Genomic DNA, 24,961 nt, shown 5'->3' on the forward strand with positions numbered 1-24,961 from the left:
GATTCTTCGGGTCCTGTCCAACTCCCGAATTCCTGTGACATCAGGACTGTGAATAATCAGCCTGGCCCAAAGCCAGGATGGGCTGTGCTGCTTCCATGGGGAACTTCCTCCCCTCTATAAAAACAGGTCCGCCCTGGCTTGGCTCTCTAGTGGCGGTCCACTGGGCATCCTCCGGCTGCAGAGAAGCCCGCCCACCCAGGGCCTCCGACCCCACCCCCTGCCTTGAGATTTAAAGGAGGCCAGATCGGTGCGGGGGGACTGGAGCCGAGGTCCTGCAGAGCCCAGGGCTGGAGAGAAAGCCTTTCGGAGGAAGGAGGGAAAGAAAGAAGACGACAGCAGCGGTGGAGGTGGGTTGAATTCTGTGCTTTTCTGTCCACCGTCTCCTCTTCTTTGTCTTAAAAGTCTTTCTGAGCCAATGAAGGGACATCTAAACTCGGGACCGACTTGGTAATTCAGGCAAAAAGTGAGGGTTAGCTAGAATGTGCAAGCCGGGGAGCTTTCTTTCGGAATGTGCATCTAATTGGGATGGCTGAAGTGTTTGAAGTGTTTGGAGGGCCAGCGGGCCAGGGGAAGAGAGAGGGGAGGTCGGGTGTATTTCCTGTAGAAGGGATCTCCGCTTGCAAAGGGGAAAGTGAACAGAATGACACAGAACTGCCCTGAATAGGCAATGGAGCACCTCATGACCAACAGGCAACCCATGCAAAGGGCTGCCTGGGGGCTTCTGGCGTGGGTGTTCGGCTGGGCAGCCCCCTTGGTGAGCCCACGGGGAAACTGAGGCTGGGGCTGGGCAGAGGGACTTGTCCTCAGAGTCATCAGGTGGGAAGTGCTGGGAGAGAGGAGAGGGGACAGTCAGAGACATGTGTCTGGGGTCCCCCCACACTCCCCACCTCCGCAGCTGGTTTTGTCCTCTGGCTTTTTTTTTTTTTTTAAGGGGGAGGTAATTAGGTTTCATCTATTCATTTATTTATTTTTAATGGAGCTACTGGGGCTTGAACCCAGGATGCTCTACCACTGAGCTATACCCACCCCCCCCCCGGCCTCTGGCTTTTTGCCCAGGTGCAAAGGGATGGCTTCTTTGAGAACTTTTCAATTACAGGGGAAAATAACAGCAAACTCTTCTCTTCCCAAAGGCTCTCTAGGTTTTCACTGCTATTATCTTTATTTTCTTAGCCTCACAGGGAGGGAGGGAGGTGCAGGGAGGGAAGGAGTGCTCAGGTTAACTGATGACAAACTCATGCTCAAAAGAATGTGGGAATGATGATTTCTGTGGATGGTCATGGGGGTCTCCTGCAGCCATCTGATGAAACAGAAAAAAACTCTGTGTGTGTGTGTGAGATCCCATGAAGAAATTCTCAGATACAACTGGTAAGTGGAGTTGCCTCAAAAGGATTCCCTAGTAATTCTGGCCCGTGGGCTGGAGACACCAGACACTGACTGGCCCAGATCAATAGATGCCGGTCAGAGCAGACAGGCCCCAGCCAAGATGCCGTGAATATTGGAGCAGAAATAGCTCCAGCCTACCCATCAATTTATTCTCCCTAAAATGTTCTCTGGCTCCCGTCAAGAGCCAATGAAAGCTACTCTCTGCCCAAAAGGCCTGGTCTCTGTGCAGAGTCTCCAAGACCCGCTCGGTGTATTTTGTGAGCCCCGGTATCAGATTCTCCCAGTGACGATGCTGCTCTCTGTCGCTTCCTCATCGGCCTGAGATGGTCCCTGCTTCGGAGGGACCAGCAGTGATCCGGTTATTATACTGTGATCAGCATGTTGGCGAGCAGAGCTGGGGACCAGTACGTTTCAAACGACTGTTACCAGCATCCAGCCACGACTCTGGTGCTGTGACATGAAACCACCAGCACCACGTAAGGCTTTTTGTAAATGGGTGGCTGGGACCCAGGCATCCAAGGGGGTCCTGTCACTAATCTGCCTCCAGGAGTACTCCCTGTTCCAGGGTTTTACAGTGGCATAAGTGGCCCTTTGGCTAGATCGTTATTTGGAAGGAGCTGTGCTGGCTGGAGATCTTCCAAATATTCCAGAGGGTCAGCAGGTGATTTTTTTTGATCAGAGGCCGAGGTGGCAATGTGGTTTGTAGCATTAAAAGTGCACTTAGTTCTAGTCAAAACTCAAAATCCATGTGCTTCTCTGAATATCCAGTGTCTGGAAGGGAGGCAACATTTGGGTTTTGAGTTGAAATGTTCAGTTTCAATGACTATTTGGCATCGGCAGTCTCAGAATAAAACTTTTCTTTTCTGTGAGTGATTTTCAGATCTGTTCTGATAAGATGGCCAAGATGGACAATGAGTGACCAGAATATTCTGTTCACTCCCTCTCTGGGTAATTTGCTTTGCAGAGGGAAACTTCTGTCTATAATTTCAGGTGGTTAACCTCATCCTAAAGTCAACCAGCTCACAAAACCATGTGGTGGGTCTCAAATTAAACCAGATTGAAGGGGGAGGGTATAGCTCAAGAGGGTATAGCTAAGCAGGCACAAGGTCCTGGGTTCAATCCCCAGTACCTCCATTAAAAAAAATTAAATAAATTACATCCCCTTGCAAAAAACAAACAAATTAAAAAAATGTAAACTAAACCAGATTTAAAAAGTGAGGATGATTTGGATTCATAGAAAGTTCGAGGGAGAAAGAATCTTAAAGATCGTCCGCGTTGGTCCAACCCCGAGTTCAGCCACATCATCTCCTGATCTTGGCTTAAGTGTCTACTTACCTATAATGACAGTAGATTGTCCTAGTGATATTTTGTACATTTTATATTCCACTATCCTGCCTGGGAAAAGGATTTCTGTAGAAGGGCATAGAGGGCCAGATAAACCTCTCGATCGCCTGAAAGTTAAGACCTAATAGGAAGGGGAAATGAACTAGGTGCTGGGCACACTGCAGGCATTTCATAGACAGTTTTGGAGGGCACGGCTCAGGCATGTTCTGGTGCCGATCACAATTCCCCAGGAAATGCGAACAGCTCTTCTTCTTGTAGAACTGATCCAACTGGGTGTCTTTAGCAGCTGCCCACACCATCTACGCCCATGACCATGACCCAGAGCGTGACTCTTGGCCAGCGGGGCCAGCGGAGCTGCACGGGATGACTGCGTGATGCTCCTGACAGATACACAGTGGGTTGGAGCGGTTCGTTTGTGAATCGACCTACAAAGCCTGATTCCACCTGGAGGTCAGGCTGAACCCAGATCCTGGGAGCCCTTTGAATGAAGAGCCTTTTCTGTTTATTACATAGTCACAAATATTCCTTCGACTTACAACCAGACATTAGGGAATCCAAAGTGAACTCCTCCCCCTAAGGTCCCTACATCCTTAGAACTCCTGGTCTTTCAAAGCCACACTTCCTCTTAGGGACGCTTTTGGAGGGAGAGCCTGGGGTGCGTGACTCATACACCTCTGCACAAAGAGAAGTGTTCACACTGAAGATTGAGGGGTTCCAGCTGCTTGATGCTGTGAGCCTGGACCCCAAACAGGGGGCCCATCTTGGGGCTGTGCTTTGTCAGTATCTCCCCTCCACTGCCTGGCTCACTCCTACTTTTGTTCCATAAACAGTCTATACAGCATCCATTGCAGAAAGCTGAACTTGACCAGCTTCCCTCACCAGCAAGAATGAGCTACATCCCGTCCCTCGCATTTCAGTAGGGGACCCCTTCCTCTGCGTTCCCACCTCCCAGCACCGCCGCCACCCCCTACACAGATCTCACTGGGCTGTGACGGTGACTTGTCTGTTTGCTTCCTAAACGAGGAGGTTTTGAGGACAGAGCATATGTCTTTCCACCAGGGAGCCCATGCATGGTGCATGGTTGCTGCTTGTGTTTGATGGTGATACGTAGTCATCACCTGTGAATTTAAAAGGAGGAAACCAGAATAATTAGGGGTATGAGGTGGAGATGAACAGGATGAGGGGTCTGATAGAGGCAGGAAGGAGGCGCCCAAGAAAGTTCCCAAGTCCCTTAATTAGAGACCTTTGCTGGGGCATTTCCTTGAAGGTAGCGGAAGGAGGCTCAGTGGGCAGCCATTAGTAACCTACGGATCATCTAAAACAGAAAGCCCACCATTCACTTGCTCTCTGCTGGCTTCACCTGTGATCACTGTTCACAGAAAACAGGAACTTGTTTTGTTTTGTTTTGTTTTGTTTTTGCCCCATTGCAGCAAGAAACAGTGTCTGCCACCTGGGTTGCAGAAAGAAAGGGAAGATTTGTGGGGTTTTTTGTTTTGATTTTTATCTAAGAAGCTTCAGTTTTCTTATTTTTCTTGCCTAATGTCGCCGGTTTTCAAACACCCATGTGGTCTGTGTCAGACAGCCCTTACCCAGCATCTCAGGCCTTATCTTCCAGCCACCTTGGCCACTAACTCTGGTCTCCTCTGAGAGTCCAGAGTTGCCCCAGACTGTTTGCTGTAAATAGCCTGGGAAAGGCAAATTTGAAAAAAAAAACTGAACAAGAAAAATCAGATAAAAGATGCCACCTGGTAATCCGGGAAATCGTGGCCCCTGGTAATACTGATTTGTGCACAGAGATGAAGGATGTGAAACTTGATACCCACTGTAAAGAATCCAGTTACAGGTTATCACAAGATGTCCAGATGATCTTGGATACCAGAGTTGATATTAACACTTGAACTTAAGGATGACCCCATGGAAATTGGCTTCCCTCCTAGTCCTAGTCCTCATTCCAGGGAGAAGCTGTAAACTTTGACACTCCCCAGTCTGAAGGGCGCTCCTGACAGTACAAGTTACATGCTTCTGCCCTGGTTGCCATGACAACTCAGCAGGGTGGAAAGGATTAGCCCAATAGAAAAAATGGGGAACCACACCCAGCCTGTAAGTAGGGGATGGAGTTTGAAGCTGGGGCCCCCTCCTTGAATTCCCACCAGCCACTCCCCTCCAACAGCAAAGGCTGAGCACATGAAAAAACGTGATGGTCCAGCATCAGTAAGGGTTGTGGACAGAGTGACTGACCGACTGTCGGTTTTTTGACAGAACTGGGTATTCTGGGCTTGAGTCCCGATGGCACCCCTTACAAGACACGTCACCCCGGAGCAAGTTCCTTACACTTTCTTGAAGTTCAATTCTCTGATCCGTAAAAATGAGCTAATCGCATTGACTTAAATGATTCAATGGGTGCCTGGCAAGTGGTAAGCCCTCCCGTACCGGATGAGTAGGTGGCATTAATCCACACACGTTTCTCAAAAACAGGCTATCACGTCAGCTTTCACGTGAGCCTCCTGACGTGTGGACAAATTTCGCAGGTAGGGAGGCATTCAAAGCTTCAGAACATTTTTCCCCGATCCAAGTGTGTTGAAATCTGCAAGGGGACTGAAGAATGACCCAATGATGGTGTATTTAATTACATGTAGTGACATTTGCTTTAGGGAGTAGAAGGAACTACCTGATGGCTGAGCAGGACTCTTTATCAGATGAACACGAGGTTGCAGATTTGTTAAGACTCAGGTTCCAGGGATAACACCTTGCTGCACTGACCGATGGTGTTAGCTTTGCCAGCTGACAAGGATCTAAGTTCATCAGGAAAAGGTGTCTTTTGTTTTTACCGTAGGAGGAGGCAGGATGGACTTCTAGTTTGCTAGACCCACCACCACTGCACTCCTTGAGTTCCCGCAGATAATCAGGACTCCCTGGCAGAGGGCTGAGAGTTGAGGCAATGACAGTGCTCAGTACAGGTTGTTCTGAGTGGCCAGGTTAACGTCGTGTAAAATTCAGACACAGGTCAGGTGCCTATATTTTGAAGATGCTTTGGCGAGAATTCCACCCTGAGTGACTGAGTGAGAATGCGGGGAGGGGATGGCGTGCAGGGTACAGGAGAGGAAGCCACTCTATTCACCTCATTGGACTCCATCCCATCAGATAAAAGCATGTTCTTGTCTTGTTCCCTAGTTAGAAAACGTCCCTTCCGTTCAGGAAAAGAGAAAATAAGTGTGCGCACAAAGAAAACTATCTTTTTGAGAACACTAAGACTTGCTTCCACGATGCCAATTTCTTAAAATTTTTTTTAATTAAACTTCCTTTAATGAAATAAAAAACAAAGGGTGCATTGTATAATATTTTGTGGTCACAGCATAAAGCAATACAATTAGTTCGTATAACTTTGGATATGGTGAAGATGGTTTTTATCCTGAGTGCATGACCTCTATAAAAAGTGGGACCTGTAGGGGTGGGACCAGAGCCACCAGGATAATTAATGTCTCTGAGCTGGGCTCCGACGCTGGTCCAGACAACAGGTGCGCTTTCTGGGGGGAGCTTACACCCCCTTCCCAAGGCCCGCTTCTCCCCACCGCCCCCATCTCACCTCCCCTCTCATCCTGACTTAGTGACACGCCTTTGCTGTCCCAAGGAATTCTGACCGTTTCTTTTCTAATTTGTTGGCATCCTTCCTGGCGTGGTGGTGGGGGATGGAGGAAGAGTGTTGTTTGGTTTAAAGTCATGAGTCATCTTGGGGTATTTGTGCTGCTGGAGACTGACTTTCTCTTACTCAGATCTCCAGAGAGCAGCTTTGCAAAGCAATAACAACCCAAGAATCGCCTTCACCACAGATTAAGTTAGCAACCCTTGCCCACGGTGTAAAATTTGATACTAGTAGCAACTTACCTTTCTCTTTCCCTTGCAATCTCCATCCTCCTCCAGTCTGCTTACATTGCTGCCTTGTTCTTGCTGCCAAGCGTGGAAACTAAGAGAGTCCTCGAGTCCTTTCATATCTGGGGCCACTGCACAGTTTGTCCCTAGAATCACAGATGTCAGACCGACTGCGTGCGTCCAGGGCCGTTATTGCAGCTCAGGTTACTGTTTGCGTACCGGTCCCCGTTTCTAAGTGTTTCGCAGTTCCCACAGCATGGAACCCTTGTTACAGCATCTGTTCTCGGAACAACAGAAACCACAGAGGGTTAGCCCTGAAGGAAACCTTGAGTCCAGCCCACTCGGTTTTTGCATCCCTGGGAGCCGATTTTATGTCTCAAAATGTAGGTACTTTTTGGAAAGACAGCACACTTACTGGTATTCGGTCACATTAACCTTAGGTGAGCTAGTGTTATCGGTTCCTTCCCTGGGAGCAGATGTTTCTGGGGGCAGGTGGAGAAGGTTGGAGGACAGTGGCAGGACAGGTCAGGCAAAGGGCAGTAAAAGTCCCTGGGGCCACCTTCCACTGCGTTTCCCCAGGCCCTCCCTCCGGCTGTCCCTTCCCACGGCCTCGCCCCATCCAGATTCTGGCCGTTAAACTGGTGCTCATCCATCAACACCCCCATGGCACCACTGCAGACGCAAACCCTGTGCTTCTGGCCAGCGTGGCTGGTTTCCCACAATGGCTCTGGGAGACCGACCCCCCCCCCTTCCTTGGTTACCAGACCATTGTTCCCTTCTCCCCTGGAGCAGTCATCATTCACGGTTGTTTAGAGGCCAGAGAACAGAGTCACTTTGTCTCCACAGCCAAGCAGGACCCCGCATGGCATCCGGGCAGGCAGATCAGTGCCGCCCTGGAAACAGACGCGCGGGCTGGTCCCGCACGAGGATGCCCGCCCAGGCAGCCTGGAAATCCAGGCCGTGCTTTCTCGGCCACGTGTCCTGATGTTTCTAATTTGTAGATTTTTTTTTTTTTTTGTCAACTTGCCAAACTCTGTGTCTACTCAACTCCATCCACAGAGAGGGTACCTTTTGCAAGTCTGCAAAAATTGACGTTGTGGGCCAGGGTGGGCCTGCCAGGGGTGGGGCCTTGGGATATTGGGGACCACGGGCCATATAACCATCCCACTGCCCCCTTCATACAGGGATGCGTCCAGTGATTCAGGAATTCCAGCCCCATGAAAGTCAGCGATCCTGGTGGTTTTCTTTTTCCTTTTCTTTCTTTGCGTCCATTCTTTCCTTCCTCTTGCTTCCTTGCATTTTCAGTTCTTTGATTCTGGGAAACTATTAAGTAGAGCAAAAGGAAGAAAACACAGAAAAAAAAATTTCAAGTCTTTGTATGTATAAAATGAGCCTCCTTCAAAGGACTTCTTAAGCTTATTCCTCAAATCTCACCTCCCACCAACCTCACATGGGCACTCGGGCCCCTCCCTTTGGTGGGAGCCCACGAGCCAGGGTTGCAGTTCACCCTGGCAGGGGACCCCCTGCTCTGAGTCCAGTCCGAGTTCACGGTGTTCACTCGTTTCTTGTCCAGGCACTGCCCCCAGATCTGCACGCTCCCCTCTCACACAGGCAAGACCAGGACACACTTTTCCTCCCTCTCCCTGGCTCCCCGGCCTTGGGACGGCACTGCCTGTCTGCAGGTGGGCTGGCTCATTCCTTTGTCATCCTCTCACCCCACCAGGCCCGACCAGCTGCCGCATTGCCTCTGCGCAGCGAGGGTGGAGCCGTCACGTGGTTTGTGTGAGACTCATTGTTACTGGGTCAGCTCCCGGCCCAGCAGGGCCAAAGGGGGCGGAGGAAGATAAGGACCGATAGAAAGAGAGACAGGCTCCGACTGTCCCGAGCAGAAGGCAGACACACTCCTCTCCCCTTTGCGCTGAGTCTGTAGTTGCCAAAGGGCTGGACAAGATGCAGCTGCTGGGGGGGGGGGGGGACAGCTCAGTGGTAGAGCGCATGCTCAGCATCCCTCGTCCTGGGTTCAATCCCCAGTCCCTCCCTTAAAAATAAATACATAAACCTAATGACCTCTTCCCCCAACCAGAAGAAAAATTAAGTTGCAGCTGTTGGTGCCTTCACGCCCACGAGCACCCCCCCCCCCCCATTTGTCCAGGGAATGCAAATATCTTAATCCTTTGTGTCTCGCTTTGCAATTTCCCAACATCTAGGAGGGTATTCCACTGAAGAAGATCTTGAGTTCTTGAAATTACATAGTAACTGGACAAGCATCCAGTTCCCCCCCGACTCCACCACCCCCGCACCCCGTGGGAGGGAGAGTGAGCCCAGTGGAGGGACTGGCAGGCAGGCTGGAGGAGGAGGCTGCGTCGAGTTTCCTTTCCGGTGCTCAGTGCTTGGGGCTGGTTCAGGGTCTCATTCAGCATTTCCCCCTCGAGTCCTCAGAGGGTAGAGCTCTCCCTGTCCCCAAGGCTTGGCTGACATAATAAAGGATGGGTGCCCCTCTAAACAGGTGAAAAATGATTAACAGCAGGAAGAAGGAAGGAAGGTGTTGACGAAGGTGTATTTTAAAAGGTTCTAAGTAATGGGATGAAATTCAGAGGGGTAAATGGGGGGTATTGGGGGAAATTTGGAGAAAGGGGACATTTGAGGACAGCTGGAGGGGTTCCCTGTGATCAGAAGAGTCCCTGGGCGCTCCTGTTTGGATGGCCTCAACCCCCTACTTCTCTGGAACAGCCTGAAACCTGTGAATAGTAGCAAGCTTCCTGCTTTGAGTGAGTAAAGGGCCCCGAGGTGGCAACCCCCAGCCTGCCCCAGAAGGGGCCTTGGGCCGGCCAGATTGGAACAAAGGCTCAGATCCTGGCTTCTTTCTGTTTCCTTTGCGATGGGGCAGGGGCGGTGGGAGAGGGGCGTGCTGGCTGGCTTCTGAGCCCGGGGCATCTCAGGGACCAGACTCTTGTCCCCTCCACAGGTCACTCCCAACCAGCCCACCCTCCCTTTATTTTCTGTCCTTGCTCTGAAGGGAGCTTGTGGCCATTTGAGGGGCCAGTCCACCCAACAGGAAAGGAGCCAGGCCAGGATGCAAGTCCTGGAAGTTTCTGAACCGACGGGACCCTTGGCATCCTTGGGATGAGGGGGAGGGACCTTGTGTTGTTGTGACTGAAGGGAAGTGAGTCAAGGGAAGAAAAGCCCTGATTTAATTCTTGCGGACGAGGGAGCGAGGGGGCTGCCAAACCACAAAATAACACCCGACCAACTAACCCGCTTTGAGCTGCTGGGGGCCAGATCGCTGGGCAAAGGTACACAGAACCAAGAATGTGGGTCCAGGAAGATCTGAGTCTAGTGATCCAAACCAGATGCCTCCCTTCCTTTCTGCAAATCTGCACTTCACAGGGGCCGGTCTCTAAAAAAGAGCTGGCTTGCCGATGGAGCAGCGGGGAGACCTTCCTTTGTTGGAAGAGGAGGCATGGGAGTTGTAAGTGGAGGATGCAGGCAATCTGAGGTAGGCTGGCTCTGTGATGTGCCGAATTCCTACGGTTTCCTCTGAAAAAGTCAGAGACGGGACATTACTGCAGCTCCATCCAGTTAGTCAGCCCCAGGGTAGGAGTTCACATCCAGGGAAATCAAGCCAGTGCCCTGAGGCCCAGGGCTGCCAAGAAGTGCCAGAGATGGTCTCAGCCTTCAGCCCACAGAAATGTCTGGGCAAAACCGTCTTCCAGCAACCCACATCCATCAATGGATGGATGGATGAACAAGACGCAGTCCATCCATACAACGCAGTGTTACCCAGCCTTAAAGGAAGGAAATTCGGACACACGCTACAACATAGATGAAGCTTGAGAGCATCATACCAAGCAAAATAAGGCAGACTCAAAGGGACAGATATTGTATAAGTCCGTCTATATGGGTACCTGGATAGTCGAACTCATAGTAAGTAGGATGGTGGTGCCAGGGGAACGGGGAGTTACTGTTTAGTGGGTGCAGAACTTCAGTTTGGGAAGATGAAAGTGTGGAGCTGGATGGTGGTGATGTTTGCACAACAGTGTGAACTTAATGCCACTGAACTGGGCACTTAAAAATGGTTAAGCTGGTAAATTTTATGTTACGTATATTTTACCACAATAAAAAATATATACAATTTTAAAACCGCCATCTTCCAGACACTTTTCGTGGCCTCTCCTGCTGTGGGAGCTGACGCTGGAGGGACCAGCAGGTTCCTGAACCTTGACATCCTCTATGACATCTCACATCACACGATGAAGCTTTTTCCCTCTCCTCTTCCAGAATTTCACAGACACGCTGAGGACATGATGAACGCCACGAGGAGGGGGCTCTTGTGTGTGCTGCTGCTCTGGGGAGCCGTCTTCGCCTCGCCGAGCCAGGTAGGGGTGTGCGGTGATGCACTTGGACATGCTCCCCTCGGTGGAGGATGCTGGGAGCCAGGCGTGAACCCTAGGCACTTGTGGGGACTAGAGGAAACACTGCTGCTCAATGCCTTCTTTGGAGCTGTTTTTAAAGGACATGTTTGAATGAATCCATAGAGGATTTATAAAAGACAGTACGTGCATGTGCTGTGAGTCATGGAAGCAGGCAAGCTTATATATTTATCAGCTTTTATATTTATAAAAAGACTTAAAAAAATCACGAGTGGTGGGGTGGAGAGTATAGCTCAGTGGTAGAGCACATGCTTAGCATGCATGAGGTCCTGGGTTCAATCCCCAGTCCCTCCATTAAAAAACAAAAACATTAAAGTAAGTTAAATTGAAAACTTAAAATTCACTTCCATCACACCACACGTGAAGTGCTCAGTGGCCCCCGTGACCAGTGGCTACCATCTTGGACGGCACAGATATTAAACATGTCCGTCGTGCAGAACGTTCTTCTGGACCCACTAGTCTAGAAGGGGAGGAAGAATTAGACAGGAAGGTGGTGGACACTCTGCCTGGGCCGGTTACCTGAGTTGGGTGGGTGGGGGGGCGGGGCTCTGGGCGGATGGCATCTGATTGGTGGGTTGATGGTGGTCATCTGGTTTGATCACCTTTACACCTTTATTCTTAAGACGCCCTGCATGCGCTGACCTTCCTCCACCCCTGGTGTCTTTGCAGGAATCCCACAGGCGGCCCAGGAGAGGAAGCAGATCCAGAGGTGAGCTGTCACTGAGCTGGAGAGGGGTCCAAGGGGGCGATCTCGGGGTTCAGGGTGCTTCAGGCTCTGTCAGGGATTTTCTTCTCCCAGCTTACTCAGCCTCCCTGAAGGTGAGACTCTGCAGAGATGCCGTGTCCCCACTCACATAGGCTCAGAGAGGACAGGGAACAGGTTCGCTCTCAAGGGATCGGGCTACCGGGAGTCGCGTGCTGCTGGGAGCCTGCGAGTTCCGCGGCCCAAAGTGCTGTTACTCAGAGGAGAACAGAGCCCAGAGGGACTGCGTGACTTGCCCAGGGTCACACAGCTGCCAGCCTGCGCTGTCCTGGTGCTCCCGGGCCCTTCCCTGGGCTGTGATCCCTGCACTCCCGGACGCGACTCAGCATCCTTGTTAGCGAACATTTCCGTGTCTCCATTTCTGTGGTTCGTAACACAGGGACGACTGGCCTGGGTTACCTCACGGAGGTGCTGTGGGAAGACTTTCTCTGTAAGGCCGCATCTAGATTTGATGCTAGAAACCCCAGGAACATTCCCACTATACGATCGCAAGAATGAAAATGCTAATGGCCTGGTTGTCTAGACTCTGATTTAAAGAACCAGTAAGCCCAGCTGCAGGTCCCAAATCACCTCTCTTCCCTTATGACCTACTTCCTCTGGGTCTGGAAGACTCGGCAACACCCCTTTTAAAGTGGAAGTTTCCTCAGAGTGAGTCACGGCTTCCCTCTTTCTGCCCTCGCTGTTGGACAGCACAGTGTTTCCTGCAGGCGTACCCTGGCCCCCACCCCCAGACCCTCTAAAGAAACAACACTATTGTTTGCAGGGAGTATCTGTCACTACAGTTCATTAAATTTCAAGATCTTTAAAGGTGGCATTCTGGTTTGCAAACCGAGAGAAAGAGGGAAACAGTGTTAATGGGCATACTTCAACGACTGTTGTAGCAAAAATACTAATGGAAGAAGCACATTTTCTGCACAGTCTAAAATGTCCTTTTGTTTTGTTTTGTTTTGTTTCGTTTTGTTTCGGGCCAGCAAAGCATCATCTCAGTGTGGGTAAGACTCACGTGGCTCAAAAACTCCGATAGGCAACCGCATACATGTGTATATGCTTGATGAATTAAAGTTAAAAATTAGAGTGTTACTTAAATGTGTTTTGATAGATAAATTCTTTCAAAACAAGGGCCTATCAGAGGAAAAACAATAGAAGGAGGCTTCAGTGACAAAATATTTGTTGTCTTCTGGCTGAAAGCAAAGATGGAAGAAAGGATGGATTATTCTGAAAGTGAGCAGGACCCGTGTGTGTGTGTGTGGGGGGGGTGACAGGGGCTGGCGTCAATTTAGGGTGAGTCCGGCTCTAAAGAGGCCCGTCTGTTTTTCGTTACAGTGACCTGCAGAGATGAGAAAACACAGATGGTATACCAGCAACACGAGTCGTGGCTGCGGCCCCTGCTCAGGGGCAACCGGGTGGAGCACTGCTGGTGTAACGGGGGCCAGCCCCAGTGCCACTCGGTGCCCGTCAGAAGTACGTGTCCACGAGCGATAGATGCTGGGGGGGGTGGAGAACAGGGCACCCTCCTACACGGTGGGTGGGAATGTAGTTTGGTGCAGTGATTATGGAGAACAGTATGGAGGATCCTTAAAAAATGAAAAATATACTTACCCTATGGTCCAGCCATCCCACTCCTGGGCATATAACCAGAGGGAACTCTAATTAGAAAAGACACATGCACCCCAATGTTCAGAGCAGCACTATTTACAATAGCCAAGACACTGAAACTACCTAAATGTCCATCAACAGATGAATTGGGTAGAGAAATTGTGGTATATATCTATATACACATACACACACATACACACAATGGAATACTACTCAGCTATAAAAAAGAATGAAATAATGTCATTTGCAGCAACATGGATGGACCTGGAGATCATCATACTAAGTGAAGTAAGCCAGAAAGAGAAAGAAAAATACTGTATGATTTCACTCATACGTGGAATCTTAAAAAAAATGACACAAATGAACTTATTTATGAAACAGAAACAGACTCACAGACACAGAAAACAAACTCATGGTTACTGGTGTGGTGGGAAGGGATAAATTGGAAATTCGAGATTTGCAGATACACACTACTATATATAAACTAGATAAACAACAAGAATCTACTCTATAGCACAGGGAACTAACTATATTCCGTACCATGTAGTAAGCTACAGTGAAAAAGAACATGAAAATGGAAAAAAAAAAAGTATGTGTCCGTCTCAGCCAGAGGGTCCAAGCCTTGTCCGTCATGGTCCCCAGCACGTCCAGCCTTCACCTGGGGACTCAGGCATGCTTGGCCCCAGGCCAGGGGGATGGTGCTGAGCAGAAAGCAGGAAAGGCGGCGTGCCTTACCTGGCCCACCTGTAAAATGGGAGGATAGTAGTGTGGACTTTGCGGTGAGGAGTCCATGAGTTAGTTTTTGTAAAGTCCTTAGCATCGGACCTGCAGGTAGAGACCAGCCTTTGATTTTGACTCATCAAGTGTCGGCGCTGCTTGGACAGTAAGCAGGGGTTTCCTGGCTTATACTTGACAGGCTGCAGTGAACCAAGGTGCTTCAATGGGGGAACGTGTCGTCAGGCCCTCTATTCCTCAGAGTTCGTCTGCCAGTGCCCTGAAGGGTTTGTTGGGAAGCGCTGTGAAATCGGTGAGTGGCAGGTGGGTGGGTGTGAGACAGGGACCCGCCAGTGTGAAATCCTACCCCCCAAGACCCACCCAGAAAGGAAAGGAAGCCAGGGGCAAGGATCGTGGGGTCTTGGTGGTGCAGGAAGGATCACCCAAGGGTGGTTAGGAAACCAAAGCACTGGGCCCAACGGGCAGAGCCTTGGGCAGGAACCTGGAGTCTGGCTCTGCCCTTGTCAGTGGGGTTACCCCCCAGCACCCCCAGGAGCTGCAGCCGCCAGCCCACCTCCCCAGTCTGGGGTGATGACAGAGCAGAGGGGAGCCCCCTTTGGAAACTCAGCGAAAGGGGAATTCACATGTGAGGTGTCGTGTGTCCTGCTTTCAATCAGATGCCAGTGCCACGTGCTACAAGGACAAGGGTGTCACCTACAGGGGCACGTGGAGCACAGTGGAAAGTGGGGCCGAGTGTGCCAACTGGAACAGCAGCGGGCTGGCCTCGAAGCCCTACAGCGGACGGAGGCCGGACGCCATCAAGCTGGGCCTGGGAAATCACAACTACTGCAGGTGAGAGGGCCGCCCTCCCCAGCGAGGAGGTTTTTCCTCTGGGAAGAAGCTGCCACCCTTGGGGAAGGCACTGTGTCAGATCCCTCAGGTCCTCCAGGGAACCAATAGGACATTAGATAGGTAGGTAGGTAGGTAGATAGATAGATAGATAGATAGATAGATAGATAGATAGATAGATAGATAGATTTTAAGGACTTGATGCATGCTTAGGTAGCTGGCAGGTCTGGAAAATGTAGCCAGGCCCCCAAGACTGGAAACTCAGCCTGGAGTCGATACTGCAGTCCTGAGACAGAATTTCTTCCCCACTTTGGCTCTTCATGCCTTCACCTGATTAGATGAGGCCCACCCACATTCTTAAGGATCTTCTCCTTGACTTCAAGTCAGCTGATTGTAGATGTGAACCACGTCTACAGAATCCCTTCACAGTACCACCTTGGTTGGGAATTTGATTGAATAACTGGGCACAAGAGCCCAGCCAAGTTAACACTGAAAACCCCCCATCACTGACCACCCCTCTGTCAACATGGCACCCATGTGCCTCTCCTTAAACCATGCTTAATCTCCAAATAAAGACAAGTACAGGGTCACAGCTCCACCCAAGATTATATGAGAGACAGAATTCATGCTTCACCTCCCCTGGCCTTCTTTGGTTGAATTTTCAGAAACCCGGACCAAGACTCAAAGCCCTGGTGCTACGTCTTCAAGGCAGGGAAATACATCTCTGAGTTCTGCAGCACGCCCGCCTGCTCCAAGAGTAAGTGCAGCCTCCCCCCCTGGCCCTGGAGCCTCACAGGGAGAAGGATCTAGAAGGACAGGGCTGATGGTCCTTCTGCAAACGAGGAGACAGGGAGTGGGCTGGTAGTTAACCACTTTGGTGTCAGAGAAAGTCAAGAGGCTTTGGTCCCCACCCAGGCTTGGCCTCTGCTAGCTGTTTGTTTGACCCCGTGCTGATCTCAGGGCACCTCTGACCCTCCATTTCCTCATCTACAGAGAGGGGCTGTACTGGTGGTTTCCAGCTCTTTTGAGAATGATTGGAAGTTCTCCATTTTTGATTAACAGAACTATTTCTCAAAATTTTTCTCTCAAGACTTTTAATGTGAGAAAAAAAACCCAGATTTAAAAAATACTAAGTGACAAAAAGTTACTGAGAATTCAGTGGTGCTTTCACAAATAATTGTTATCATAACAGTATTAAAAATATGTTTTAAAGTTCTAAATATACACGTACAAAAAATGTGCCTTCAGTCTACAGGTGATGCTGACAGACCTGTGAATTTGATGACTCTTTAGAGTAACTCAAAGCATCCTCCCCACCCTCCCAGATCTGGTATAAACTGGGATTCCCTGGTCCAGATGATTTTAAAGGTCCATTCTAATTATGCTATTTGTGTGGAGTAGTATACTTTGTCAGTTTCAGAGGGGGAGAAAAGAGGGTAAAATAGGGCAAACGGGTGAAAATACGCAGCATTTGAAGGTTTCTACTCTCTCTTCCTCTCCAAGCCCAACAAACCCTTCAGCGCCCTGGCAGACAAATCTGAGAAAACTGGGCCTCCTCTCATGTCCCCCTCTTGAAGCACCGAGGTTCGCAGAAACAAGGAAACCCCTAGTTAATTTCCAAGCAGCACCAGAAATAATCCCCGCTAGCGGAACGTGGCATCGTTCCCCCCCTAACCTGAACACTTGAGAGTCTCTCTCAACACAGCTGCCTAGGAAGCCACAGCCCGTGATGGAAGGAAAACACTAGATGGAAGCCACCAGCTACCCCACGTGAAAGGGCTTGAAGGAGAGAAAAGGGGAGGAGGGCTGTCACCCCCCTCCCCCCTTCACTGCCAGGCTGGCTGTCTTGGACGTGCCAGGCCGGCAGCTCCGTTTCCCCGCTGCAAGCCTGCACTGGCCTGCTTTGGCATTTAAGCGGCTTTGTTTCAGTTTGAGATTTCTTGTGTTCCAGAGGACGATGGGGACTGCTACTTTGGAAAAGGGTTGGCGTACCGCGGTACCCGCAGCCTCACCACGTCCGGGGCCTCCTGCCTGCCGTGGAATTCCATGATCCTGATAGGGAAGGTTTACACGGCGTGGAAGACCAACGCGCAGGCTCTGGGCCTGGGCAAACACAATCACTGCCGGTATGCAGCACAGGGCGGGGCGGGGCGGGACGGGGCGGAGGGCCCGTGGGGGTGGGAGAGGGTCTCGCATCGAAAGTTACAGCAAAGTCCCAGTGCGTGGGAGGGAACCATGGATATTACCTAGTCCAAACTATTCATTTGCTACAATAGCACTAACTGAAAAGCAAAGCTTTCCATGCACCCCAATGTTCATAGCAGCACTATTTACAATAGCCAAGACATGGAAACAACCTAAATGTCCATCGACAGATGACTAGATAAAGAAGTTATGGTGTATATATACAACGGAATACTACTCAGCCATAAAACAGAATGAAATAATGCCACTTGCAGCAACATGCATGGACCTGGAGATTGTCATACTAAATGAAGTGAGCCAGAAAAAGAAAGACAAATACCATATGGTGTCACTTATATGTGGAATCTTAAAAAAAGACACAAACAAACTTATTTACAAAACAGAAACAGACTCACAGACATAGAAAACAAACTTATCGTTACCAAGGGGGAAAGAGGGTGGGGAGGGATAAATCGGGAGTTTGAGATTTGCAGATACTAACTATTATATATAAAATAAATAAAGTCCTACTACATAGCACACGGAACTATATTTAATATCTTGCAATGGCCTATAATGTGGGGGAGGGTATAGCTCAGTAGTAGAGTGTGTACATAGCATGCATAATGTCCTGGGTTCAATCCCCAGTCCTTCCATTAAAGATAAATAAATAAAAATCTAATTACCCCCCGAAAAAATTTAAAAATAAAAATTTTAAATGTGAAATTATAAAAATGCTCAAAAAAGAATAATATAAAAAATTTTAAAACAGCCCATAATGAAAAAGAATATGAAAAGGAATGTATATGTAATGTATAACTAAATCACTACATTGTACACCAGAAGTTAACACATTGTAAAACAATTACACTTAAATAAAAATATAAATTAATTTTTTTAAATAATAAAAAAATAAAGCAAACAAAGGTCCTCCAGTTTTTCGACCCAAATCCCAAGTTAAAGGAGGTGTCCTGTAACCATTTCCTCCATCCTCATCTGTTTCCTCCTCATGTGGCATCTTTATTCCAACAAAACCCTGAGTTTCCTCCCACCACAGCTCACAGTTCCTCCCTGACACTCTTGGGAGATGAGAACGTAATGTTAATGGTAGGAAAAAAAAAAAAAGGTGACAGTTGTTTCCGGAGTCAGGTGCCAGTCCAAAGCTCAGGGTCCTCCCTCCCAGCTGAGCCTCCTACCCCTCTTCCCTGGATTGTGATGTGATTGGAAACCTTCACTCCTGATGACCAGGAATCCAGACGGGGACACCAAGCCCTGGTGCCATGTGCTGAAGGACCGCCAGCTGACGTGGGAGTACTGCGACCTGCCCCAGTGCGGTAAGGGCCGGCCTGGCTACCCCTCGCAACCCAGCCTCACTCCTGACTGTTTCTTTGGCCCACTCCTGCGTCTTCAGGGCCGTGGGGTTCAGACTGCGCAGCTGCCAGATTTTTAGGAGAGTCGGGCCTTCCTTGGTGGGAAGGAGGGGTTCCACGATGGAAGCAACAGTAGGATGGCCACACTCTTGGGCACGTGACAGGAAGGGGCGAAAGGAAGGAATGGAACACACCAGTTTCTCCTAGAAGGCATCAGTCAGGCTCCCGGCTTTTCTCTCCAGATGCCTTTGTTAATGATGATGGTGGTGGTGGTGACTACACGGGGGAGGAGAGCACACACACGTGGCTCCCTAGATAGCAAAGTGCTTCCACATTCTCACAACAATGTGGTAGGAGGTCATCTTCCTGTCTCTGAGTCACGTCACCTGCCCCAGGTCGCCGGGCTCCACGGGGTGGAGCTGGACTCTGATCCCACATCCCTGGGCTTCAAAACTTGTCCTGCTGTGAGCTCTTCCGCCTTCTCCCAGAAGCCAGTTAACACAGTGGGACGGGGTTACGATAGGGGGTGAACCTCATGTTGGCACACTTTGCTAGAAAATGAGACTTTAGAAATTGGGAAGGGATTGCTATTACTTGGTTCCTGTGAACACACAGATCAGCCAGAATGTTCCTCAGGGGGCACAGTGTTTAACTGGGGCAGGTAAGACACCAACTACCAGGTAACTTACAACCAAGATCAGGGAAGGTGAGGCCTCAGTGAACAGGATCAGAAGGCTGGCTGGGAGCTGCAGAGCTAGGAGTGTTCCAAAAGCTCATTGAGGAGGCAGGATTTCACTTGGGCCCAAAGGATGGGTAAGGTTGAGTAGATGGGAAAGCAATGGGGTAATCATTCCCCGGGAGGAAGCTGTGATGCCTCGTTATTTCTTAAGCCAAGAAATGGCTGCAGGAACAGACTAGTAATGAAGCAGAAAGATCCCCGGATTTTGGGTCAGGCAGATCTGGGTTCTAATCTGGGTGCCACTGTGATCTTGGCAAAAAATGTCACAGCCTCTGTGAAGTCGAGCGATGTGCGGGTTAAAGATAGTGTCTATACAGTGCGTGGCAGGTGTAAAACCGCCGCCCGCAGGCTGTGGTTTTATTGCTCAGGAGGCGGCACCAGCACTCTGTACCACCTGCAAAAGTGCAGTGGCCGGTAGACATCCTGGGTTTCGAGACAAGAAGCCAGGATGGGTTTCAGGACCCCAGCCCAGACGCACAGGTCTGATCCTGTGTTCTGCCCCTTTCTTGCCCAGACACCTGTGGTCTGAGACAGTACAGGCAGCCCCAGTTCCGCATCAAAGGAGGCCTCTTTGCCGACATCACCTCCCACCCGTGGCAGGCCGCCATCTTCGCCAAGCACAGGAGGTCTCCAGGAGAGAGGTTTCTGTGTGGGGGCATCCTGATCAGCTCCTGCTGGGTGCTGTCCGCCGCCCACTGCTTCCAGGAGAGGTAGGGAATGAGAACCAGCAGGCGGTCCTCCTCTCTAAGGTCTTGGAAGCAGGCTCGGTGGGGAAGAGCATCCTAAGGCCTTTTCTCCGTCAGGTTCCCTCCCCACCATCTCAAGGTGGTCTTGGGCAGAACGTACCGGCTGGTCCCTGGAGAGGAGGAGCAGGTGTTTGAAGTAGAAAAATACATCGTCCACAAGGAATTTGATGACGACATTTACGACAATGACATTGGTAAGATGTCAGACTCTCTGGGCTGCAGTTGGAACTCCAGATGGCACAACATGACCCGCACGTGCGCAGCCCCACATCCCCTTTTCAAGTCCCGCCCCTCGAGGCCCGCCCCTCCATCTGAGCCCCGCCCCTTCCGAGCCCTGCCCCTCCTTCCAAGCCTGTCCCTCCTTCAAAGCCCGTCCCTCCTTCCGAGCCCCGCCCCTCAACCAAGCCCTGCCCCGCCACCAAGCCCCGCCCCACTTTCTGAGTCCCGCCCTCTCTTCACAAGCTCCACCCTCTTCGTCCAAATCCGCGAGATTTAAAGCTCGCTCTTTTCCTCCCACTCCCTTCCAGCGCTGCTGCAGCTGAAATCGGACTCGCTGTCCTGCGCCCAGGAGAGCGACTCCGTCCGCACCGTCTGCCTCCCGGACGCCGACCTGCAGCTGCCCGACTGGACCGAGTGCGAGCTGTCGGGCTACGGCAAGCACGAGGCCTGTGAGTGGGAGGAAGTCACGGCCGCATCCTGTCTGTCTGCGGGGCGGCCTGGGGCGCGCGGGGGCTGAGCAGAAAGAGGAAAAAGTAGTCCCAAGGGTGTCCAGCCCCGGGTCAGGCACTGGCACTGTGACCTTGGGGCCAAGTCCCTGCCTCGTGAGTCCCCACCGTCCGCTCCCCCTCCCTCACAGGGGGGCCATGCAGGTCCAGAGAAGTCTGAGTAGCACAAGTGCTTTAAGAGCTAAAGAGTTCAAGGAGGTTCTGATTAGAAGTGGGGTGCGGTTAATTAAGGGTGAGATTCTTGTACTCTGCAGTTGGGTAGCCCTGACTGCACATCCTAGCTAGCAGTGTGATCCCCACCTGGATTTTAATTTTGCTCCAAGCCTCAGTTTCCTCATTGGTAAGAAAGGAGAGGACTAGCTACCTCCTTAAATTGTGAGGCTTAACTGGGGGCATCTGACCTCCCCCAGCAGACATTTGGCAATGTCCGGAGGCATTTATTTTGATGGAAGTACTAGAGATTGAACCCAGGACCTCCTGTGTGCTAAGCACACGCTCTACCATTGAGCTATACTCCCCAACACCATCACCCCAGGCTTTTTTTTTTTTTTTTTTTTTTTACTGTTACAACTCAGGATGGAGGTTTACATGGGCATTTAGTGAGCAGAAGTCAGGGCTGCTGCCAAACACCTGCAGTGCACAGGACAGCCCCCCACAAAAATATTATCTGGCCCCCACATGTCAACAGTGCTGCTGTTGAGAAACCCTAGGTTAGACAATACAAAACTGCTGTTTCTGTGGGTCAAAAGAATAAAATATTGGCACTTTCATAGAATTCAACTTAGTATGTGTAAAAGACTGATAGATGGTAGCTCTTATTGGAAAGTTCAGCTTTTTCCTTCTAAGAGGTTTATAAATAACTTAATCTAAAGCCACAGGACGTATTCCCTCCTCTCTTTCAGCTTCTCCTTTCTATTCTGAGCGGCTGAAGGAGGCTCATGTCAGGCTGTACCCATCCAGGCGCTGCACATCACAGTATTTGTTTAACAGAACCGTCACCAACAACATGCTATGTGCTGGAGACACTCGAAGTGGCGGGAACCAAGACAACCTGCATGACGCCTGCCAGGTAAACACCAGCGCCTCTCCTACCCCAAGCCACCCCCACTCCAAGGGCAAAAGTGTTCCTTGGCCAGCAGGTTCTTAACCAAGGGAAAAAAAGTAGTAACCACAAAGGAGTGATTCATCTCAGTGAGGTGCTGGCGATTCCAGATGCGGGCCTCAGAGAATAAAGCAACTGGAGAAAGATCAAAGTCACCCAAACGTAAGAAATTGAAACTGCAGGAAATTTCCCCAGTGTCTGCATTGGAACCTCTACCGGGTACAGGATTTCCTGTAAGCCCAGGCGATTAATTGACTATCAAAGTGGTGGATTAAAAAATTCTTGACTTCTTCAAGGGCTGGAGAATTGGAGTCTGCTGCGTAGAAGGGGAGGGAGGAAAAGCAACTTACTGGGATGTAGGATGGAGATGATAGGTGAGAAGGAGCTTTAGGAACTCATGTTTGGCCCTAATAAGAGGGTTTTGTTTGTTTGTTTGTTTTACCCTGGGAAAGCACACTATTTCAGGCTCTCTGTGTTGGCATCCCCATCAGAGCTAGTATGTAATTGTATTTCATGATAACAAGACACCGTGAGGTACCACCTCACACCGGTCAGAATGGCCACCATTAAAGTCCACAAATAGTAAATGCTGGAGAGGGTGTGGAGAAAAGGGGGCCCTCGTACACTGTTGGTGGGAATGTAAACTGGTGCAGCCACTGTGGAGGACAATATGGAGGTTCCGTAAAAAGCTAAAAATAGAGTTACCATATGATCCAGCCATCCCACTCCTGGGCGTATATCCAGAGAAGACTCTAATTTGAAAAGACACATGCACCCCGATGTTCACAGCAGCACTATTTACAATAGCCAAGACATGGAAGCAACCTGAATGTCCATTGACAGATGACTGGATAAAGAAGATGTGGGGTGTGTGTGTGTGTATATATACATACAATAGAATATTACTCGGCCATAAAAAGGAATAACATAATGCCATTTGCAGCAACATGGATGGACCTAGAGATTATCATACTAAATGAAGGAAGTCAGACAGAAAGACAAATACCATATGATATCACTCATGTGGAATTTTAAAAATAACGCAAATGAACTTATTTACAAAATAGAAACACTCACAGACACAGAAATCAAATTCATGGTTACGGGGCAGGGAGAGGGGAGGGATAAATTAGGCGTTTGAGATTACCCGATACAAAGTACTATATACAAAATAGATAAAAACAAAGTCCTACTGATCTCACTCATTGATTATACCAGCCTGTCTTCCCCTTGGTCCCTTGACAGCCTTTGGTCTCTTTTTTGAATAATTTCTTCAGACACCTCAACCATACCACCTAGAATGACAGTCATAAAAGGTGGAAGACAAAGTGAAGCCATGATCTATCAGCTAGCATCAAGTTAAAAACAAAACTGAATCATTTTGATTCAATAATAACAGCTAACAGTTACCAGTAGTTTCAGTAAAAGTCATGCATTGTTCTTGGAGCTTTGCAAGCTTTCTCCCAGTGGAGTCCCAGAACAGCCTGATGAGGGAGGTAGGGTGATCTCAGTTTTGCAGGTCTTAGTGGCTGAAGCACAGGGAGCCTGGGGCTGCAAGCTAGTAAGTGGTGGAGTTACAACCGGGGTGGAGACCTGAGACGTCTGAGCAATTATCTCATCTCCACTTTACAGCAGACACACAACCTAATTCTCTAGAGAACTAAGATCGGGGAGATAAAATGTCCCTCCCTGAGCTAAGCACTTTGAGAAATAGGATATTAACACTACATTCACCCTCACTTCCCTCCCCCGCGCCCCGCCCCACCCCCAGGGTCTGCATTTTTGCAAACAGCTAACCGGTCCTCCCCTCCGCAGGGCGACTCCGGCGGCCCCCTGGTGTGTATGAAGGACAACCACATGACCTTGGTCGGCATCATCAGCTGGGGCCTCGGCTGTGGGCAGAAGGACGTTCCAGGCGTGTACACCAAGGTTACTAATTACCTGGACTGGATCCGAGACAACACGCGTCCATGACCAGGAGCCCCCGGGTTCCCTGAAGCACGAGACCCTGCTTCCCCCAGCAACGAAGTCGCACCAAGGCTGCTGCTTCGTCACACGGATTTCTCCAGCAGCCAGCACACCGCCCGCGTGGGGGAGGGGGAGGGTGGATTTTCACAGGTTCTTCCCACTTGGAAGTTTTCAGGGCTCAGGTCTCAAATGTACTTGGTCAGATGGGAAGACGGTGCCAACCCCTCCGGGGTACCACCATCCAGGGCCAAGCCCACCTCCTCCTCCGTCAACGTGAGCTGCTTTGGGAAGGGGACCGCACAGATGGAACCACGTCTCCGCAAAGATAACTAGATCTTTTCAGGGAAAAAAGGGCTGCATTAGGAATAGAAGGTCTATTTATGGTCACCAGGGAGCCCAGCAGGGACCTCCTAATAAGGGCTGGGCTGGCTGGCCAGATCATGCTTCTTAAATCTAGTCTCTAAATCAAATGTCGGGCTTTCCCTCGCTCCAGCTCCAGCTCTTGGAAGGAAATCCGGTTGTGTACAGTGTAGTTCTTTTGTTTCTTTTCATAAGCCTCTTAATAGAACAGGAGATGTGTATCATTTTAATAACTGATAAAGTAGGCCCTACATCAATCCATCTTTGTTTTTCCTGTTGCCACAACCTGTGTGATACTGTACTGGGATAATAAATTCGGATATATTTTTCACATATTTTCCCAAATCCGAGTGGAATCGTTGTTATGTCCGTGGCATCCACACTCTTATTCCCAAGACTCGTGTCCACGTTCTCTGAATCACTGGGAATATTTCCTTTCAGTCATTCAGAATCCCCGCAGCATACGAGGCACTGTGCTTGGTGCTGTGGACAGTGAAAAGGGGGAAGGAAGGGACTCTTGGTTTGATAGAAAAATTAGGTATTTAGAGAAATAACGAGGCAGAATGGAGATGGACACAAAATGGCAGAGAGAGGGTTTTCAGGATATTCAGCTGCAGGAAGCATTCAAGGATCTTAAGGGAAAAGTAGAATTTGGTCGGCTTTTCAAACATGGGGCAAGAGCTGGGCTGATGGAGAGGTGTGGGACAGGCAGTCTGGAGGCAAGGAAAGTCACTGCATGAAAATATGAGTCCCCAGAGCAGAAAAGGCAGGGGAGCGTGGGGAAAAACTGGGTGGGCCAGTTTGTCGGAAGTTAAGTTCAT

General features: G+C 49.8%; 1 protein-coding gene and 1 long non-coding RNA gene across 3 annotated transcripts; one reads left to right on the plus strand and one right to left on the minus strand.

The window, feature by feature from the left end:
- Positions 1–165: 165 nt before the first annotated feature.
- PLAT (plasminogen activator, tissue type) lies at positions 166–24,485 on the plus strand. Its single transcript, XM_010976935.3, has 14 exons — positions 166–347; positions 10,873–10,970; positions 11,694–11,733; positions 13,111–13,248; positions 14,300–14,410; positions 14,775–14,949; positions 15,612–15,703; positions 16,898–17,072; positions 18,379–18,464; positions 19,754–19,949; positions 20,043–20,179; positions 20,513–20,653; positions 21,613–21,779; positions 23,628–24,485. Exons 2-14 carry the CDS (start codon positions 10,896–10,898, stop codon positions 23,784–23,786), a joined length of 1,692 nt encoding a protein of 563 aa, XP_010975237.1. The 5' UTR covers positions 166–347; positions 10,873–10,895; the 3' UTR covers positions 23,787–24,485.
- Positions 3,784–8,334, minus strand: LOC116149096 (uncharacterized). 2 transcript variants are annotated; one of them, XR_010377306.1, is made up of 4 exons: positions 8,029–8,334; positions 7,777–7,917; positions 6,610–6,871; positions 3,784–3,845 (listed from the first exon to the last, which is right to left on the minus strand). It is a non-coding gene; the product is annotated as an uncharacterized LOC116149096 (long non-coding RNA). The 2 variants fall into 2 exon arrangements; XR_010377305.1 differs by having other exon boundaries at positions 7,777–8,334.
- Positions 24,486–24,961: the final 476 nt, after the last annotated feature.

This window comes from Camelus dromedarius, chromosome 22, assembly GCF_036321535.1.
Source record: "Camelus dromedarius isolate mCamDro1 chromosome 22, mCamDro1.pat, whole genome shotgun sequence".
Taxonomy (NCBI): Eukaryota; Metazoa; Chordata; class Mammalia; order Artiodactyla; family Camelidae; genus Camelus; species Camelus dromedarius.

Coding starts and splice junctions, on each gene's coding strand:
- PLAT (XM_010976935.3), top strand. CDS start 10,896: ATGATGAACGCCACGAGGAGGGGGCTCTTGTGTGTGCTGCTGCTCTGG. Junction 14,411..14,774: donor TGGGAAGCGCTGTGAAATCG/GTGAGTGGCAGG, acceptor GCTTTCAATCAG/ATGCCAGTGCCACGTGCTAC. Junction 14,950..15,611: donor GGAAATCACAACTACTGCAG/GTGAGAGGGCCG, acceptor TTGAATTTTCAG/AAACCCGGACCAAGACTCAA.